The sequence below is a fragment of the Loxodonta africana genome, chromosome 13, assembly GCF_030014295.1.
Source record: "Loxodonta africana isolate mLoxAfr1 chromosome 13, mLoxAfr1.hap2, whole genome shotgun sequence".
In the NCBI taxonomy this organism is placed as follows: domain Eukaryota; kingdom Metazoa; phylum Chordata; class Mammalia; order Proboscidea; family Elephantidae; genus Loxodonta; species Loxodonta africana.
In genome coordinates, this window is record NC_087354.1 from 36,326,010 (window position 1) to 36,347,872 (window position 21,863).

Genomic DNA, 21,863 nt, shown 5'->3' on the forward strand with positions numbered 1-21,863 from the left:
CCACCACCAGCACCACCACTACCAACTGCTGTTGAGTCCGTTCCGACTCATGACGACCCCATGAGTTCCAGAGTAGAACTGCATAGAGTTTTCATGGCTGTGACCTTTTTGTAATAGATTTGCCAGACCATTCTTTCTGACACACCTCTGGGTGGGTTCGAACTGCCAACTTTTTAGTTAGTAGCTGAGTGCTTAACCATTTGTACCACCCAGGGATTCTAGCCTGTGCACAGGGGCATTTAAAAAAGTATAACAGGAATAGTTGTTTTATTAGATGCTGTGACATTTTTGGGAAATTCTGGTGGCATAGTGGTTAAGTGCTACAGCTGCTAACCAAGGGGTCAGCAGTTCATATCCACCAGGTGCTCCTTGGAAACTCTATGGGGCAGTTCTACTCTGTCCTATAGGATTGCTATGAGTTGGAATCAACTCCATGGCAATGGGTTATGGGTTAGGTGACATTTTCATTAGTTAATTGTGAGTAAAGGGTTAACATGAGTCTTGGGCTAAGCTAGAACTGCGTGAGGGAATTACCTTGCAATCTGACTTCTCACTGCACTGATATTTGGGAAGAGATAGACTTAAAATAAATGTAGAATGTTGTGTCTTCCTTCTCTGCTGGGTAGTAATGTATTGGGAGCTATGAGTTGGCATGTACACCTTTGGCTTAGGGGACTAGATCTAAAAGATTAGTGGGAAACTGAGGCTGTAGCTTCTGTGTGTCAGGGTGACTTACATCTATTTTGCCTCTTGTCAGTACCTTGTGTGGGTGGGGTGGGGGGACAGAAGAAGCTGCAGGCCAGAGTAGCTGCTGGGCCTGGGATGAGACCAAGATGCTGTACCTTCTGCATCTCTTGCTCTCTGTCTGTCTGTAAAGCTAAGTAAATGTGGTGACAAGAGACTGAAAGCCTTTTTTGTCTCCAGAATCTGAGCGCCAAGTCAAATGTTTTAACAACTGCTGGATTGGTACAGAATTTTCAGTCTCGTTTATGGGTATTACTTCATAATGTTCTTTGGAGACTCTTAACACCCCTGCTACCACAAATGACTGTCACAGTGTCCAAGAATATTATTTTTGTTTAATTTTAAGATCCTACATGTTTTGATGTTTTGATAGGATTTACAGCAACAGCCCCTGCTGTTCCTGGAAGTAGCGTTTCCAAACCTTTAACACGTCTCTTTTTCTGAACAGATATCCCCCTCATTAATTTTGTTTGAATTTTCAAAATAAATAATCATGACTTAAAATAAATCAGAGCAGTTGTAATTGGGGCGCATGCTTTTGCACATTACCCATGCCCCAAGCAGTTGAGAACATTGCCTTTAGAGTTAGGCACTGTGGGAGGTGCAGCAAACCCTTCGGGTCCTCACTTCATCTTCTTCGTTTTCAGACAGGATAACTGAAGCACAGGGAGGTCAAGTGACTTCCCCAAGGACACACAGGCAGATAATGATAATGCGACAGTCACCAAGTTCTCTGGGTTTCCACTCCAGTGCCCTTTGAAGTACCATTTCTTTTCTTAATGCCTCTTTCATGAAGATTGCTTTATCACCTGGATTTTCTGCCTTTCTCTCTCCTGACTGCGCACTACATCAGAACCGTAATTCATGGACCAGGTACTCTTGGTAATTGTATTTATGGGAACATTGTCCTATTTTCCCGAGGAAGAACCTTCACCGAGTCACATGCATCTGAAAGCACACTGGTCATGAAGTTAAGCTTTTTCGGAGTCGTTTTGTATTCAACTAAATACACAGGAAGAACAGCCAAGGCTCTTATTTATAACGGGGCCTTTGATTTGAATGGTAAGTACACCCATGATAGGCTTCCTCGGAGCTGTGCCAGAGTTGTCTGTTTTATCTTTTGCGATAGCAACTTCAGAATATATTCTCATTTCAGAGAGTGGTAATTTACTTTTTGTTAACTCCTAGCCCATTATGATTAAAAGATACTTCCTTAGGGGTTACAGCCTGTTATTCTTGCCAAGATAGGTTAGCCTGCTAAACGTTTTATCCAGGCATAATAACTCATTGAGTGTACTATGGAGCACTTAAAAGGACTAGCCCAGGTGACTTAAAACTCTCTACCTATAGAACTTCAGGTATTTTAACTGCTTTTCCAATTCAGTTTTCATCCTGTTACCTTTAACTGAGGCGTTAAATTGTCTATTAGGTTTATGTATGTTTCTGTAATGTTCAATTCAAAGAAGAGGCAGAATTTTTAAGAGAAGTTTGAATTAGAGGAAAAAAAATTTTTTTTCTCCCATTTAAGTCCTTTTATTCTTAGATCTCAAGCCAGGTTGGTGAAAACCTGTGTATAAATGCCAGTGTGGCTTTTCTTCCCTTACTCCTCTTCTCTTCGTCAGCAAGTTCTCTCTCTCTCCCTCCAGTGAGAGATAATGGAACAGTCCTGTGGAGCCCTGGTGGCGCAGTAGTTGAGAGCATGGCTACTAACCAAAAGGTTGGCAGTTGAAATCCACTAGCCACTCCTTGGAAACCTTACGGGGGAGTTCTACTCTGTCCTGTAAGGTGGCTCTGAGTTGGAATTGACTCGATGGCAATGGGTATGGCAAGCCTAGGGAGCTTCTAACCCCCAGATCGGATGTAGCCTTCATCTCCTCATCTCGTCTGTGGGCGAGAGCCATGAGGATCTATTTCTTTGAATGCCTTTAGCAGTAAAAACATCCCTTTACAATTTTCTCATGATAGCATTTTAAAGACCACAAGACTGGGATGTTACTTTATGAAAACAGATTTTTGATTGTTCTTTTTTGTAAAATGAACCATAAATGTGGTTTTTACCAGAAAAGTGAGTTAGATAATTTATCCATTTGAAAATGAGGACAAGCGATGATTTCAAGAAACCTGTGCCAGCAAATGAAATGTTGCCTTTGCCTGTAATGGCTTTGGCAAATGTTGGGGTTGAATTCTGCCCGAGGTTACTGTGGTGACCTTCTAACTGGCCACCCTCCTTCCAGGGCTCATCTTCTCAGTCTTTCACATGGCTGCCAAGGTGACTTTAAAACTCAGCTAGATCGTATTACTCCGCCACTTGAAAACTGTGTTTTTATTGCTTAGAAAATAAGTCCAGATTCTGTAGCAAGACTCAGGAAAGGGGAAAAGAGGTGTTTTTATTTCCTCTTTCAATTTTGGAAGGTTTCTTTGCCTTTGCTTTTCTAGTTCTTAATCTTAATTATTGTTTAAGGCTCAGCTTAAATGTTGCCTTCTCCAGAAGCCCTCTTAGGTTCCTTAGTCAGATTAAAGCACTCTTTCCTTTGGGTTTGTGCCTCTGTTGTGACGTTGCAATATGCTTTGTATCGCAGACTTTGCTTAATTACATCCCATTTATGTAGTTAAAGTTTGTTTTTTTTTTTTTTAATTTTAATACTTTCAGGGATTGGGAACCCACCCACCACTTAGTAGGCCAGCTCATTCCATTTTTAGACCACTTTATAAAAGATTAGAAAGTTGCTATTTATATTAAAAAATATATTCTTTATATTGTATGTAGTGTGTTCTTTGTATAGGTATTATAGTATGTAAAGGTTAGAAAGCTGTTCTTTCTATCATGTGGCTTTTACCTGGTGGTCCTTCTCCTGCCCTTTAGAGAAACATACAATCTTTAAGAATTTCGTTTGCTGTGTTTGGGGTGGCAGTTGCAGCTAAGCCGCAGAGTTCAGACATTATTGTTGTTTACAGCTAAGAGCGATGTAATAAACCACATTGAAGCTACAAGGAAAACATAGTAAAACTTAAGATTACAACACAGTGCCCTGGTGAGGCATCACTGTTTTCTTCACCAGATTAAATTTCCCTTTTTTTTTTTTTAATAGGTCTAATTTTTGTATGTTGAATGAATGACTGATTCTAATGGCAAAGAGATGCAAACATAATAGTGCATAATTCATCAGTGTTTTTTCTTCTTATGCTAATCAGTGCCCACAAAGCCAGGTGTGCATTGCCCGATTATCTGTAAAGAAACAAGTAGAACAAGCCAGTATTACTAATGGGCAAAGGAGACAGCCAGCTCTGGGATGGAAATTGAACAATGTCATTCTGTTCATATCATTACTTTTGTATAAGACAATGAAATCCATTGTAAAAAATGCCAGTATTCTTTGGGTGTGAGGAGCCCTCGTGGCACAGTGGTTAAGCGCTGGGCTCCGAGTCCAAAGGTCGGCGGTTCAAACCTACCAGCCACTCTGCAGGAGAAAGATGTGGCAGTCTGTTTCTGTAAAGATTTACAGCCTTGGAAACCCGATGGGACAGTTCTGCTCTGTCCTACAGGGTCGCTATGAGTCGAAATCAGCTTGATGGTAGTGGGTTTTTTTTTTGAGGGGGGGCGTTCTTTGGGTGTAGGGACACAAGAAGTCAGAATAACTTATTAAGAAGTCCTGGGATGAATTAGTTTATCAGATTGTCTAGACCAGTTATTTTCAAACTTTAAGACATGCCTTATTAGTATAGATTTTTAATTCAATTTAGTAGCATTCAGTGAGAGAGACAAGTAGAAAATCAAGAAATTTTAATTTCATTTGGGGTGTGTGTGTGTAATGGGTCATGATGTAACATGTTTTTCTTACTGTAAGTTCCAAAAAGGTCAAAAGCCACTAGTTTAGGCTTCTGCTTATCATACTGGCAGATGAGTCCTCTAGGGGCCCCTGGTAGAGTGTCAGTGTGCACATGAAGCAGTAGGACAAACATGGCACATTTTCTTCCAGTGTTTGGCAAAAATGAAACCAGAGAAACGAACACAAAAATAAACAACCTCACATTATGTTTATACCAAAATAAGCACAAATGTAATATAGAATAGACTATAAATAACATTCATGAATTTTAAAGATAAAATGCAAAATATTAAAACAGAAACGACTTTAACTTGTGGAGGGCCACTTTGGGCAGGCCTGCAGAATGACCTTAGAGAGATGGAGACCTTTTCTGAAGTTACGTTGGTGGAAGAGTTTGGGAAGTACTGGTCAAAAGTATAGCATGTATGACAGGAATTTTTTTGTGATTGAACTAATATTTTTTAGTGTACCATTTTAATTGCTCTATTGATTTTTCAGTTATGTTTTCTATTTTCTTAGTGGTTGCTATAGGGATTCCAAAAGTACCCATGGCTGTCAAGTGAATTCCAGCTCATCGCAACCCTATAAGACAGAGTAGAACTGACCCATGGGTTTCCAAGGCTGTAAATCTTTGCAGAAGCATACTGCCATATCTTTCTCCCATGGAGCAGCTGCTGGGTTTGAATCGTCAACCTTTCGGCTGGCAGCCGAGCGCTTAACCACTGTGCTACCAGGGTCCCTGGTGTAGGGATTACATCATTGATTTAGCACAGTCTACTTCAAATTAATGGTTGCTATGAGTCGGAATTGACCTGATGGCAACAGGTTTGGTATTTTTTTTTTTTTATAACAACTCTGCTCCTGTATAACTATATTCTCCCTTCCCCCATTGTACTATTGTTGTCGTGTATATTATATCTATATATAGTGAAACCTGTGAGAGCTGGAACTCAACGGGTCTGCCTTGTTTTTCCTAGTCCTGGAAGTTTTCTTCCTTTGACAGTACAGTCTTAGCACTTTTCTATCGTTTGTTTTAGTGGAAAACGTTTGAGTTTTCCTTCTCTGATAGGTTTCCACCTTATACAGGTTTTGGCTTTCGTAGGTTTTACTGTACTATAAATCCAAATTAAGTATTATAATTATTGCTTTAATTGATCTTATGTTTTGAAAAGAAATTAAAGAAAAGAAAAAAATACAATCTTTTATATTTACTTTCGTATTTATCATTCCCAATGCAGTTTATTCCTTACTGTGAATTGTAGTTACCATCCTTGAATATGTTATTTCTCTGTCTTCTGGCCTCCATGATTTCTGATGAGGATTCAGCTGTTAGTTTTATGAGGATTCCTTGTACATGATGAGTTACTTTTCTCTTGTTGCTTTTAAGAGTCTCTCCTTGTCTTTGGACAGTGTTACTGCCATGTGTCCAAGTGTGGATCTTTCTGAGTTTATCTTATTTGGTGATCGTTGAGCTCCTTGGAAGTGCATTTTAATTTTTTAATAAAATTTGAAAAGTTTTTCATTATTATTTGTTCAAATATTCTTTCTGGGACTCCCAGCATGTGTATGTTGATACACTTGATGGCATCCTACAGGTCTCTGATACTCTGTTCCTTTTCCTGTAGTCTTTTTTCTTTCTCTCAGGCTGGATAATCTCCATTTACCTATCTTCAAATTCACTGAGTTTTTTCTTCTGCCAGTTCATATCTGCTATTAGTGAATCTTTCATTTAAGTTGTACTTTTCAACTCCAGAACGTCTATTTGGTTTTTTAAAAAAATAATTTATCTTTATTGATATTCTCTATCTGGTGAAACATCATTCTCATCTTTTAATTATCTAGACATAGTTTCTTTAGTTCTTTGACCATATTGATAATATCTGACTTAAAATCTTTGATAAAATCCAATATCTGGAATTCCTTAGGGATAGGGATTCCTTGAGCATAAAAGTGCTCTTTTTGGTTTTTATTTTTCTTATAATTAGCTTTAAGAATATTTTTCTTATCTGATACTATCTATATTAATATATTAACCTTTATCATTCAGCAAAACTACTAATGAATGATTATCACAAAAGAAGTCATGAAAGAATGAATAATGTGGACATTATACACTAAAAGGATTTAACATTTTTACTGCTGTGACTTTTAAGAGGTTTTTCTTTGAAGGCAAAGCATTTGTTTTCATAGCTAAAGTACTAATCCTGTTGTGGTGTTTTAGTTGATGTTCTGCTCTTCTAGAAAAATTACAGTGGTGTTATAGTCCTAAGATTTACTAATAGGCAAGTAATTTAGGCTGCCGGCTCCTAGCTATAAGAGTTTATTCAAACATCGGTGAGTTTGTTCAGTTTACTTACATTCTTGTTAATTTCCAGCTGAGGTCAGCTACACTAAGGGGTTGGGCAGTTTGAGGGTTGGGGCTAAAGAGCATGAAGCCTGTCAGTTTTGATAATGATGATGGTGGAAGAAATAAGAGCAGGCCTGGGTCGGACTAGGAGACACTTAGACATTGAACACTGTGGGTAAGGGCCGGGGGAGATGAGAACACTGTGTGTAAAGGGATTTGGAAGGATGTCAGAGATGAACTCCAGCCCTTCTTCCTCCTCTTCCTTTTCCCCATGACCTTGTCCGTTCCCTTTCCCCTTTTTCCTCCCTCTTTTCCTTCTCTCCTTCACCTCCTCTTCCTTTTTCTTTCCCTTCTCTTCCTTATCGTCCCCTACCTAATATTTTTCTAATGTTATTAAGTGATTTCTGTTTTTATCTTTGTTGATTATTTCCTTCCTGCTCTTCTTTGTTTTGTTGTTCTTTTTTTTTTTTTTCGGATGCCTTATTTATTTTCAATCTTTCCTGTTTACCAGTAAATGCATTTTAAGTTACTATTTTTTTTCTCTGAATATAGCTTTGATTACATCCTCTGGATTTTGACATGTAAGATTCTTGGTCATACTGTCTTCTATTTTATAATAACAGTTTAGGATTCTTCTTTGATTAAAGACATATGTAGCATAGTTTTTAAAATTTTTAAAATGTTTTGAGCACTTGCCAATTTTATTACACTAACAAACAACCAACAAACACTAGAGTAAGCAAATATGGACATATGTAAGTTATTTTTGGAATTTATTAAAATTTTCTTTGTAAGTTAATCTTGGCAACTGTAGGTTCAGTAAGGAATTATATTGAACTATAAGAAACAGAAATTCTGTGAAACAGGGCTGTAAACAAGGAAAGTTGTTATTTATATATTTTCATACAACAAGAATTTCAATGCCAGGTATATCCGTCAGAATATTCCAGAGGAACAAAACCAATAGAACACACACAAACACACATTTACCTACATACATTTAAAGGAATTAATTCCTGTAGTTGTAGAGGCTGGCCAGTCTAGAATTTGGAGGGCAGTTCAGCAGGCTAGAAACTTAGGGACCGAATTGGTCTTACAGTCTTATGTCTGAAAATCTGCAGGGCAGGCTGGCAGGCTAGAAATTAAGGCAGAATTTCTGTGTTACGCTCTTTAGAAAAAATTCTCTTTTCCCTAGAAAACCTCAGTTTTTGCTCTTAAGGCCTTTAACTGTTGGATGAGACCCACCCATGTTATTGAGAGTAATCACCTTTACTTATAGTCAACTGATTATAAATGTTAGTCACATCTACAAAATACCTTCAGTGGCAAAGTCTAATGTTTGACCAAATAACTGGGCACCATAGCCTAGCCAAATTAACCATCACCATAGGTGATTATTGTCATTGGCCCCTTAACTCAAGGCTTTCAGGAGTGTGGTACCTGCAGTTTTCTTGGCCTTTCTTTCATGGTTGTAAAATGGCTGCTCCAGATCCAGCCATCACATCTATACTGGGCAAGAAGAAAGAGAAAGAGGGCTAAAGCCATGGTTGAATGTCAGCTGTAGGAGATTTCCAGGAAACCCTTCCATCTCATTGTCTAGAACTGTGGCCATCCCTGTCCATTAAGGAGATGAGGAATATAGGGATTTTTTTTTAACCTGGTTACATTGTTTCTTTAAAAAAAAAAAATCATAGTTTTGTTAATAAGGACGAGCAGGTAGGGTGGTTATTGGGTCAGGAACTAACCTTTCCCGCCAGTCAGCGTTCTACTTACTTGAAAAGAATCTGTATTCATCGTTCAGGTGACGAAATGAGGTCTGTAGCTATACAGGCAGTCTCTGGGTTGTGAACTCCCGACTTACAGACAGCTCTACTTGCCTTTAATGTTACGTAACTTTGCCCTCACTTTGAACCGATCAAGCCAACCTCTACGTGCAGCAAATGCTTCGTCACAGTCACCCTCACTTGCTGCATGTGTGGCTTTGAAATCATTGAAAAAGGCTTTGAACCTTTTCTTGCACTAAAAAAGAGCCGTTGCTATTGAGTCCATTCCGACTCATAGCGACCCTATAGGACAGGGTAGAACTGCCCCATACAGTTTCCAAGGAGCGCCTGGTGGATTCAAACCGCTGACTTTTTGGTTAGCAGCCGTAGCTCTTAACCGTTCTGCTGCCAGGGTTTCCTTCTCGCACTAAAGTGAGGCTAGGTAAGAGCTCGGTGCGCCTGTTTTGACTTAACTACAAATTCTACTTAAACACCTAAAGACACAGCAAGGAACGGATCTCATTTGTAACCCAGGGGACTGCCTGTGCATCCAGACCTATTATATTACCAAATGAGCCCAGGTGGCACAGTGGTTAAAGCGCTCAGCTGCTAACCGAAAGGTTGGCAGCTGGAACCCACCAGCCAGTCTGTGGGGGAAAGTTGTGACAGTCTGCTTCCGTGAAGATTTACAGCCTTGGAAATTCTGTGGGGCAGCTCCACCCTGTCCTGTAGGGCAGCTTTGAGTCAGAATCAACTCGACAGCAGTGGGTTTGGCTTGGAATGACATTACCAAGCTTATAAATCATGTCTTCTAAACTGACTCCTTTATATCCTTAATTGTGTTTATATACTTTAAATGCAAAAATTTGGGAGAGTCTTATTATAATCTTCCACTATAATTAAGGTTTTGCTCATTTATCTTTAATATGTTTTCTATTGTATGTTTCCCAGCACAGAAAACTTTTTGACTTTTACATGTAATTGTAAATTTTTTAATGGAAATAAACCAACATTCTTTTTCCATTTAAAACCCTTGATCTTGAATTCTACCCTATTATCAATTTTGTCAAGTCCCAGACAGTAGGTTTTTAGATAGGGTTTGTGGGCCGTAGGGTCCCTGTCTCAACAACTCAACTGTGCTGGTGTAATGTGAAAGCCACACTAGCTAGTACTTAAACAGATGAGTATGACTGTGTTCCAATCAAACATTTTTTTTTTTTTTTACAAAAAAGGCAGCAGACCAGATTTGGCCCTGGGGTTGTAGTTTGCTGATCCCTGTTCTAGACAGTGGGCTCTATTTTCTTGTGGCATTTAGCATTGTAGATGAGAAGTCTTGTGTCATAGCAGTTTTTTCCTTTGTAAGAAATTTGCTTTTTTGCTGCGTGACTTCTTTTAGGAATTTTATTTTTAAGCTTTGACATTTACAAGTTCCTTATTCATTAATTTCAGGAGTTCAGTGGTACTTAGTGGTCTCTTTCATCCTAAAGTTTCATGTCCTTCAGCTCCAAGGAACATCTTTGACAATTTCTTTGATCATTGCTTCTTTGCTCTGTTTTCTGCTTTTGGAATTATGTAATATTCGATTTACATTGGTAACGCTGCATCTGTAATACATTTCTCTCATCATTTTATCCCCATCCTTTTCACTCTTGAAATCATTTTGAGTTCTGAAAGAATTTCCCTATCTTGTCTGCTATTTCATTGATTTGGTTTTGTCTTCCATCTATTCTGTTATCCCTTGCCATCATTAAAAATTTTAAATTTAACAATCATTAAAAAAAAAAAAAACTCTTAGTAGTTGTTATAGACCTCAGATTATTCCCTTTTTATGACTGTGTCCTCCAGCTTCGTGGGTTCATTGTATTCTCAAATCTCTTTTGTTGAAGGCTTCTCCTGGAATATGTCTACCTTAAAGGGAAGTATTTGTGCTGATTCTTCAGATTGGTGCTTCCCCCCACCCTTACTTGGAAGCATGTAATTTAATTTTAAAAGTAGTAATTAAATACCACCACAAAATAAGAATGCTTGGCAGAATTGTTTTCTCTTTCAGTAAGTACAACTAAAAATACTTTGTTTGCTAAGAGCCTACTTTCCTTTTTTTATAGATTTGTATGAAATATTAGTGGCATAAATATATATCTACCTGTATTACTTGTGAACTGATGTAGTCACAGTACTTTAACGTTCACATCATATGTACTACCAAATATATTACCAACGTTCACCATTCTTTCATTTTTCATGAAAAGAGCTACATTTTTTATATACCTCGAATTATTTTTTAGACCTAAATACCTCTCCTTTCCTTAAGTCCTTAAAAGTGTAGTCATCGTATTTCACTTTGAACCTAAGAAGATTATTTCTGCTCTACACAGAAACCCAATACAGAGCGCCTCAGTGGTGACTCATTTTTCAGAAAATTATATCTGAAGTTTCAAAAAATTGTCTGTTGTATATTGAACACTGTACGGAAATAGGGAAGAGAAAGTTAATATAAGGTAAAACCTATTACATATTTTGTCTTCCTCTCTAACCTCTTTTATTGGTTGGAGATTTCTATTTAAATTTAGTCTGTTTGAAACAAGCTAGGTATTGGATCCTCATGTAGCACCTTGGGTATTGCTTACTGTTACCTGATACTCTGTTGCAAACTGCAAAGTATTCAGAGAATATCCAGACCTCACTTAAATCATAAATCACAAATGCCACAGTGGTCCATACCAACCACGGGTTGTGTGTACACACAGACACAGACAGACACACACACGCACCCAGTGTGCATTCTTCTGTGATCCCAGGAATTTGTAGATTTCTATGTTAACTGGGATACCCTTCCAAGCTGAAGATTTTGAAAATGACATGACTTTAAATCTTTAGTGCTAGCTTTTTTTTTTTTTTAAGTTTGTTATTGTTGAGAATGTACACAGCAGAACATACACCAATTCAGTAGTTTCTAGATGTACAATTCATTGACGTTAATTACATTCTTTAAACTGTGAAACCACTCTCACCCTCCTTTTCTGAGTTGTTCCTCCCCTATTAACATAAACTCACTGGCCCCTAAAGTTCCTATCTAATCTTTTGAGTTGCTGTTGTCAATTTAATCCCATTTAGATAGTTCTTGAAAAAGCATAATGCTCAAGGAAGACATCTTTCACTAGTTAAGCTAAACTGGTTTTAAGAAGACTTCAGAGGATGGTTTTTTAATAATTAAAAAAAAATTGTGGTAAATTATATATAGCATAAAATTTGTCATTTTACCATTTTTATGTGTAATTAATTCAGTGCCATTAATTACATTCACGATGTTGTACAACCGTCACCAAAATCTATTTCCAAAACGTTCTCATCACCCCAAACAAAAACTCAGTACCCCCTTTATGGCTGAATAATAATCTGTTGTATAAGTTGAAATCGACTTGGCGGCAACGGGTTTGGTTTTTCGGTTTTGGATACATATACATTTTGTTTATCCTTTCATCTGTTGATGGCCACTTGGGTTATTTCCACCTCCTGGCCGTTGTGAATAATGCTGCAGTGAACATTGGTGTACAGGTATTGTCTGAGTCCCTGCTTTTCATACTTTTGGGTATATACCCAGGAGTAGAATTACTGGGTCACATGGTAATTTTATGTTTAACTTTTTGAGGAACCAGCGAACTATGTTTCCACAGTGGCTGTACCATTTTACTTTCCCACAGGCAAGGCACGCGGGTTCTAATTTCTCCATCTCTCTCTACATGCTCACCAATGTTTGTTATTTTCCACTTTTTAAAAAATAATAGCCACCCAAGTGAATGTGAAGTGGTACCTCATTTGGTTTTGATTTGATCTCCCTAATGGTGTGATGTTGAGCGTCGTCTCATGTGCTTGTTGACTATCCATATATCTTTTTAGAAATTTCTATTCAAGTCCTTTGTCCACTTTTTGAATGGATTGTTTGTCTTTTTGTTACTGAGCTGTAGGAGGAGTTCTTTATATATTCTGGATATTAAACCCTTATCAGACGTGGTTCCCAAATACTTTTCCCCATTCTGTGGATTGTTTTTTTACTTTCTTGATAATGTCCTTTGACACACAAAATATTTTAACATTGCTGGTGCTTTTGATGTTGTATCTAAGAATCTATTACCAAATATAAGGTCCTGAAATTTACCCCTATGTTTTTTTCTAAGGGTTTTATGGTTTTAGTTCTTATATAAAAAAATTTTTGTTTGGAAATACAATTATATATATATATATATATATACACATACATATGTGTGTGTATGTATATATGTATATATATATGTATATATATATATATAAAATGGAGGAAGTGGCCCTTGAAGGCAAATAATCAGGCCTCTGGCCTAATAAACATTAGTTAGGAGATCTGTATTTGGAGATCGCTGGTAATGGTATCAGTAATGGTGACAGTTTCCCCAGGGCTGGAACTCACTGGAGCCTGGGGGTCTAGTACAGTGCTGGGCACTCAGTAGAAACTCAAGAAATGGGGGCTGCTCCAAAAAGACAGAAAAATTCTCCTGTCTTTCCTAGCAAGTCAAAAAATGTTATGTGGCTGGAAGTTTCCTCAAATCCCAGTGACATCTCTATTAGGGTACTGGGTATGCGGACCACATCGCGTGACACTGTCAGAGAGGGTGACACCAAAATGACTGTCTGTAAAATTTTGTGTAGTGTTTCAGCAGATATTTATTATACTTCATAAAAATATCCCTGTAGTTGTAACAACAAAAACATTTTTTGTAAGCCCAGCTTACATGTGTCAATATACCTACAAGGCTAAAACTCTATGCTAATTTACTTTTTGAACCTAATGTATCAGGGGATATTTTTGGTTTAAGGTTTAAAGATTATCTCAGGGCGGTAGTTTCAGGAGTTCATTCAACCTTCGTGGCTTCAGGAAATCTGGAGTCCCTGAGAATTTGAAATTTTGTTACGCGTTTTCCCCCTTGTGATCAGGATTCTTCTATGCAACCTTTGATCAAGATATTCAGTAATGGTAGCTGGTCACCATCCAGTTCTTCTTGTCTCATGGCAAAGGAGGCAGTTGTTGATGGAGGCAATTGGCCACATATTTCATATCCTCCTCCTATTCCTGACTCTCCCTCTTCCTCTGTTTTTCCAGGTGAATAGAAACTAATTATGCTTTGAATGGCCTCTTGCAGGTTTTTAAGACCCTAGGCAGCACACATTGAACTAGGAGGTAGAACAGAACCACTAAACATGTTATCTGTCCAGTTAACAGGGATGTCCCATGAAACCATGATCCTAACCCTCCTTTGGTTGTACCTAAGCAGTGACTTTTTTTTTTTTGTTGTTGTTGTTGTAAATATTATCTACCACACAACTTTTGCTATTTTAACTTTTTACAAGTGCACAACTTATTGACAGTAATTACAGTAACTGGCTGTGCAACCCTGCCCTTAATCAACCTGATATTTCCATCACTGTTAGCTCCCCTTCCCTCTCCCTCCCACTCCTGGTAATCACTAATAAACTTTGTTCTTTATACATTTGCCTTTTTTTGTCTTTTTATATATGTGTGGTCATACAGTGGATCCTTGGTGGTGCGAGCTATGGCTGCTAACCAAAAAGTTGGCAGTTCGAATCCACCATCTGCTCCTTGGAAACCCTGTGGGGCAGTCCTACTCTGTCCTGTAGGATCACTATGAGTCAGAACCGATTCAATGGCAATGGGTTAGGTTTTGGTTGAGTCATATAACATTTGTCCTTTTGTGATTGACTTAGTTCATTCGGTATGATGTCTTCCAGCTCCATCCATATTGTAGCATGTATCAAGATATCATTTCTCCTCCTGGGAGAGTAGTATTCCATTGTATGTATGTACCACATTTTATTTATCCATTCATCTGTTGATGGGCATTGATGTTCTTTCCACCTACTATTGTGAATAGTACTGTAATGAACATCGGTACACAAGTCTCTCAGTTTCTGCTTTGAAGTCTTTTGGGTATATACCTAGAAGTGGGATTGCTGGGTCAAATGGTAGTTCTGTTTTTAGTTTTTTAGGAAGTGCTATACTGTTTTCCATACGGCTATACCCTTTTGCATTCCCACCAGCAGTGGGTAAAAGTTTCAGTTTCCCCACATCCTTGCCAACATTTGTTGTTTTCTTTTTTTTTTAATCTTTGCCTTCCAGTGGGAGTGAAATGGTATCTCATTGTGGTTTTGATCTGCATCTCTCTGGTGGCTGATGATGCTGAGCATCTGTTCATGTGTTTAGTGCTCATTTGACTATCGTCTTGGGTGAAATGTCTATTCATGTCCTTTGCCCATTTTATAATTGGGTTATTTGTCTTTTTGTCGTTAAGTTGTCAAAGTTTTATATATATGTATTTTATTTTTTGTTATTAGATTCTTTTTTGCTATATGGTTTACAAAGGAAATTAGTTTCTCATTAAACAGTTTATACACATACTGTTTAGGGACATTGGTTGCCAACCCTGCGATGTGTCAGCACGCTCCCTTTCTCAACCTTGGGTTCCCCATTTCCATTTTTCCAGCTTTCCTGTCCCTTCCTGCCTTCTTATCCTTGCCTCTGGGCCAGTGTGCCCATTTAATCTCATATACATGGTTGAACTACGTGTGTTATTGTTTGTTTTGTAGGCCTGTCTAATCTTTGGATGAAGGGTGAACCTCAGGAGTGACTTCAGTACTGAGTTAAAAGGGTGTCCAGGGGCCATACTCTTGGGGTTTCTCCAGTTTCTTTCAGACCAGTAAGTCTGGTCTTTTTTTGTGCGTTAGAATTTTGTTCTACATTTTTCTCAAGCCTTGTCTGGGACCCTTTGTTGTGATCCCTGTCAGAGCAGTCAGTGGTGGTAGCTAGGCACCATCTAGTTGTGCTGGGCTCATTCCGGTGGAAGCTGTGGTGATTGTGGTCCATCAGACCTTCGGACTGATCTTTCCCTTGTATCTTTGGTTTTCTTCATTCTCCGTTGCTCCAGGCAAGATGCGACTAGTAGATGTATCACAAGCTTTTAAGACCCCAGTCACTACTCACCAAATTGGTAAAGTCTTTTGATGAACAAAAGTTTTTGATTTTTATGAGATCCCATTTATTTATTTTGTCTTTTGCTGTTTCTGCTGTTGTTATTATATTAGATAATCTGTTTTTCAACGCTAGGCCTGACAGTGTTGCCCCTGCTTGTTCTAAGACTTATGATTTTAGCTTGTACATTTTGGTACTTCATCCATTTTGAATTTGTTCTTTTGTGGGGTGTGAGGTATAGGTCCTGTTTCATTTTTCTGCATGTGGAAATCCAATTTTCCTAGCACCATTTATTGAAGAGATTGTTCTTTCTGCTTCAAATGAACTTAGCACCGTTTTAAAAAATCAGTTGACTGTAGATGTGTGAGTTTGTTTCTGGACTCTCAGTTCTGTTCCATTGGTCTGTGTGTGTATTATTATACCAGTACCAGGCTGTTATGATTACTGTAGCTGTATAGTATGTTTTAAAATCAGGAGATGTGAATCCTCCTACTTTGTTCTTCTTTTTCAACTTTGTGTCAGCTATGTTGGGGCCTCTTGCCATTCCATGTAAAGTTGAGGAATGGTTTTTTCTATTTCTTTTAAGGAAGGCTGTTGGAATTTTGGTCAGGATTGCGTTGAATCTCTAGATCACTTTGGGTAGTATTGTCCTCTTAACAATATTAGTGTTCCAGTCCATAAATGGGAACACCTTCCCATTTATTTAAGTTTTCTTTAATCTCTTTCAGGAATGTTTTTTAGTTTTCGTTGTATACGCACTTCATGTCCCTGGTTAGATTTATTCTTAGGTATTTTGTTCTCTTAGATGGTATTATGAATGGAATTGTTTCCCTAATTTCCCTTTCAGATTTTTCATTGCTGGTGTATAGAAACCCAACTGATTTTTATTGTTGTTGACCTTATGCTTTAGTGCTGATTCTTAATTTTTGTGTTTAGAAACTTATAATTTTTAAATTGGATAAGTTACAAGTTTCATAGTTCTAGAAACTTTCACAAGAAAAATTTCTTAGAATTTTAATTAGAGATTTATGTCCTGCATATACTAGTTCCTAGCAATTCACTAATGATTAAGGTGTCTTAATAAATGTGGTCTGAAAGTTATTTTGGTTTTTATGACTATTAATATATTTTCTTCTATTTATTTCACTTTTCATTAATCTACATTTAAAAATATTTGGTGGTTTATAACATGCTATAAGGGAAGAAAGGTTTAGCTGGATTACAAGAAAAATACCCATTTAAAAATAATATGCCCGTTGATATAAGGACTGAAATTGATGTTATATATTTGTCATCTCTGACATATTTGTTTTTTTCTGACATACGGAAATATAAAATGCTATACAGGAAACTCCAGTGTCCCTTCGTTTCTTTACTATGCAGTCTTATTTCTTTGGAAAGAGCATATTGATTTTATTCCCTTGAATGTCTGGCTTTCTGCAGTCACTTCGACATTTAATTGATGATGGGAAGCAACCAAAGATTGTACTCCATTTGTGTAATTTGCTAACTTTCAAGTTTCTATTTAGTTAGGGAAGATAATGATGGTAGCAATATACTTGAACTTCTTTTACTAGGAGTATTAAAGTTTCCTTTTTGTGTTGTTAGGTGTGGTCAAGTCGATTTTGACTCAAGCCTGCATGATCGTAGAACTGCCTCATAAGGGTTTCTAGGCTGTAATCTTTATAGGAACAGATTGCCAGGACTTTCTTCTGTGGGTCTGCTGGGTAGGTTCAAGCTGCCACCCTTTCAGTTAGCAGCCAAGCACTTAACTGGTATGCCACCAAGTATATTTCAGAAGAGAAGTGAGTTAGTCTAATGGAGCCTGAATAGTGGGGGGAACTGTAGGAAGTAAATAGATGCTATATATGGCTTTGTAAGTTTGTCTTCTTGACACTAAAAGAGTATGTTTTTATCACTAGCAGTTCCAGAGGAAAACCAAAAGGTTGGCAGTTCAAATCCACCAGGCGCTCCTTGGAAACTCTATGGAGCAGTTCTACTTTGTTCTGTAGGGTCGCTATGAGTCAGAATTGACTTGACAGCAACGGGTTTGGTTTTTTTTGGTTTTGGCTCCTGTTGGGGGAGGACTTGATCACGCTTCCATAGTGATTTTCTTCTGACTGTTCCTACGGCAGTTTTTTCTTTAGCATGTGATTCATTATTGCCTAGATGGCCCTTCCCTTTTTCCTTATGGCATCTTGCAGAAATTACTCTAAGTTTCTGACACAGATGGCATCCTTCCCTGGTTTCTAATACTAGTAGGTATTTTTCCCAAGTTTGTTTTTCTTTGTTCATTTCCCTGGGAAAGTAGTAGAAAGTCAAATATGTGTGCTGAGGTCCTTATCTTGAACTTCAAGGCTTATTTCTTAATAACAGTTTTACAAGTTCATGTACGTTTTTACTTTGTCTCCTTGTAATGGAAATTATGTATCTTTTCAAAATCAAGGTTTTCTTTGTGAACAGCTGAAGCTATTATTATTGATAGACAACATTTTGGATTTATCTGCAGAAGATTGCTGCAGTATTTTCAGTATTTATGAATCCCTGCCCCCCAAAGAAATATAAAACAAATCACAATATTTGGAAATATGCCTGAACTGAACTATGAACATTTTTTATTGTGCCTTTGTTTTTATTGCTCTTAAGAAACTGTAAATGCCAGCCATAAAAATACCCTCTTGCCCATAAGCTTAAGGCTAAAAAGAAATAAAAATTAGGCAAATAAAATAAAGAAATGAGCCCAGTGATCAATTATATACACTCTGCGATTTTATTTTCCTTTCTAAATTGTTTTATTTGCAACAAATATTTCCTGAGCCCGACTATGTACCAGACACTGTGCCAAGCATGGAAATACTAAGAAGCATAAACCTGCACCCTGCTTTTAAGAGGCAAGTTTCTTAAACCCAAGTGGAAAAGGTTCTGTAGTGTGTGCACAGGGCTGTGCGAGCTCAGATTCTGGAGGTTTAATCCTAGTAGACAGAGAAGGCAGGAATGGTTTCCCAAGGAACTTTATATACAGAGGAAGTGGTAGGTTAAATTATTAGGAATCACCATTTGTTGTGTGTCTGCTAAGTACTAAGCAGTATACTAAGTGATTTTATATATGGAACCTTATTATTTGTGTTGACAATAATATTATTATCCTAGTTTTACAGATGAAGAGAGCGAGTCTCGGAGACAGCACTGTTGCAGTTAAAGAGGCAGAGCTAGGAGTTTATGCCAGGTCCCTTTTACCCAAAGGTGTACTCTCTGTGATACTACCCAGTGCCCACCCACGCCTGCAAGCCCCATGCTGCCATTACATGCTGTGGATGTGGGTAAGAGGAGGGCTTGCTTAGCATACTAGTTAGAATTAGATTTGGCTGCATATGGCAGAAAACCCAAAGTAACAGTGGGCTACTTGAAAAGAAGTCTGGGAGTGAGTTTTAATAGTGTGTGGCTGTCACAGAGGCTCCACAGTCATCCGGACAAATCTTACTGAATCTGCCGTTATGGCCCAGAATGGCATCTCAAGCTTCACCTACCAACTCCTCATTCCAGCAGCAGGAGGAGAGAAGGGTTGATGGGAAAAAAAAAGAGCACCTCTTCCTTTTTAAGTTTCATTTGCCAGAACTTAGGCACAAGGCCATATATGGCTGCCGAAGAAGCTAAGAAGTGTAGTCATGTAATGGGATTCATGGCCTCCTGAATGAAGTCTTGGTTCTGTTATGAAGGAGGAAGGGGAAAATGGATGTTTGGATGGGCAACTGGAAGTTTCTGCCACACTGAGCACAAGACAGGTTGTGATGTGGTGGTGGTCATGGGCTAACTTGAACCTGGAGGAGACTGTCGGGGCCCACATTATGAAGGGTAATGTATGTCATGTGTAGGGGGTTGAACTTTATTTTGCAGGTTCTGGGGAGTTATTGAAAGACTTTAATGATGGGAGTGACATGACTAGTTTTGTGTATTGGAAAGATTATTTGGCCATCAGTAAGGAGGACCAGCTGGAGGAGATGAAGGCCAAAGAAACTAGGAAGGAGTAGGTTATCAGTTGAGAATCTGATGGGATAGAGTAGATGAGAAATGACGACCACTGTGATGAAGGATTGTAGCTCTAGGAATAGAGAGGAGGGAATGAGGTCTGATGAGTATAGAATGTAGAGTTTACAGGCATTGGTGATGGACCATTTGAGGCTGTTGAGAGGAAGTCTGACTTTGCCATCTGGGTGTGGTGCTATGAATTGATACAGGGAATGCAGTGGGGAGAGCAGGCTTCGTGGGGGGGTGGAGGATTGAGGGTAAGAGGTGGGGGCAGATAATGAATCCAGTTTGAGGTGGCTCTAGGGTCTTAAGGGGAGATACTGGCAGGTAGTTAGTTAGCTGTATAGATCTGTAGGTCAGCAAATAGAAGATACTGCTTCAGGAGTCATCAGTGTATGGTTGTGGGGTAAACTCTCAGATCACAAACAGGGAGCGTGGTAGTAAGAAGATGAGGCATTGAGAAATAGGAACTAGACCAATGTTAATTTCTGTTCTAGATGAGGCTTTCTAGGTCAAATGTTTTTAAAAATTATTTCCTAGACTAGTTTCTAAAAATAGAGAGTAATTATAAACATGAATGTGGAAAGGATTAGCTAAAAGGAGAAAACAATAATGGACGTTAATAATTTGCTAGATTCACAAGACTACAGATATACCTTTGCTTTTGGTGTAGGAAGGGCAGGATAAAAATGATAAAGGGATGCTAGACTAAGGAATGGTGTCTTTGACAAAACAGTGTTTCATTAGGGCTGATATGATCGATGAGAGTAGGAAATTAGAAATACAAGAATTGACCTGCAACTCACCCATCAGCTTTTCCAGTCTCTCCTTCTAAGAGTTATTAACTTTGTATTTTCAGTTACATGTTCAGTTAGTGATAAACCATAGATAAAAGCAGATTTTACTAGCTGCCCCAGGTAAGATTTGCCTTTCTCATGTACCCTTTGAAGGTTTAACAAATAAAATGGAAAATGCTAAGGGAAAGCATGATTTCATTTATATCGTGTGTGTTTTGGTGGTAGGAAAGAGGTGTATCCATGCACAGGCTACCAAATCCTTAAGAGAAGGATACAGTCCTTGAATGTCAAAACTGGAGTATAAGGAGATTGATGCACAGCTGGCCATCTTGATCAATCCAATTTAACTGTACTTCATCTGTGTTGACTCTTAAAAAAACAAAGAAACAAAAAAACCCAGACCAGTAGAGCAGCAATTCATTCATTCATTCATGAAAGTAATTACATGCCCGTGGTAAATAATTTAAATGGTTTAGAAAGGTATAAAATAAAAAATTGAAGTCTCTTTTCCTTCTCTCAAGGCTATTTCCCAAATGTGACCACTGTTAGTATATTGTATGTCCTTCTAGATCTGTGAGTTTGTGATCTTTTCAAGAATTTACACAGATAGGGTAATACTCTACATTCTGTTCTGTATCGTGTATTTTCACTTGTTAATAAACCGTAGAATTCTTCTCACTGTAGTACCTGTAGATCCACCATATTGTTTTTAATGGTTGCATAGTATTTTATGTTCTCCAGTTTATTTAACCAGCCCTCTGTTGGTGGGCATTTAGGTTGCTTCTACTTTTTAAATAATACAAGCAATGACATAAATAATATCCTGATAGATATATTATTGCGTACTTATGAAAGTAAGTCCATAGGATCAATTCCTGGAGGTGGAATGACTGTGGATTTTACATTTTTATAGATGTTTCCATATTGCTTTCCAAAAAAGGCTATGTCAGTTTATATACCCGCCACCAACATATGAGTGTTTACCTTTTCCTGAATGAATGAATGAAATGAAAACACACTAACTGACCAACTACCATGTGCCAGGCCCCCTGGAAATGAAAAGATGCACAAGGACCGTACTCCCAGGTCACAAGGAGCTCACAGTTGTGGAAGCCAAATGTATGGATAAGGGAGGCTGAGGAGTGTTAAGATGAGGGTACTGGTCTCCCACAGAGCAGGCTGTTACTTGTTCTACTGCTTACTAGCCAAGTGGACATGAGTAAACCCCTTAATCTCTCCAACCCTCTGTTCCTTTGTTTGAAAATGAGGATAATAATATTTGCTTCACTGGGTTGTTATAAAGATTAAATTAAAAAAATTTATATAAAGTGTTCATACAGTGCC

The 21,863-nt window shown here is 38.1% G+C and overlaps 1 protein-coding gene across 13 annotated transcripts in view; it reads left to right on the forward strand.

Annotated features, from left to right (window-relative positions):
* MTHFS (methenyltetrahydrofolate synthetase) overlaps nt 1-21,863 on the forward strand; it is a 61,778-nt gene that overhangs the window by 13,257 nt on the left and 26,658 nt on the right. For 10 of the 13 annotated variants that reach the window (XR_002786746.2, XM_023552971.2, XM_023552966.2 and 7 more), the window contains one exon: nt 1,666-1,806. The exons of 1 other annotated variant lie outside the window; for it this stretch is intronic. Coding sequence is in view for 11 of the 12 variants with exons in the window: in XM_023552971.2 (XP_023408739.1) it covers nt 1,666-1,806 (141 nt within the window). In the remaining variant the exon portion in view is untranslated. 2 more of the 13 variants (XM_023552975.2, XM_023552976.2) reach the window with 1 other exon arrangement.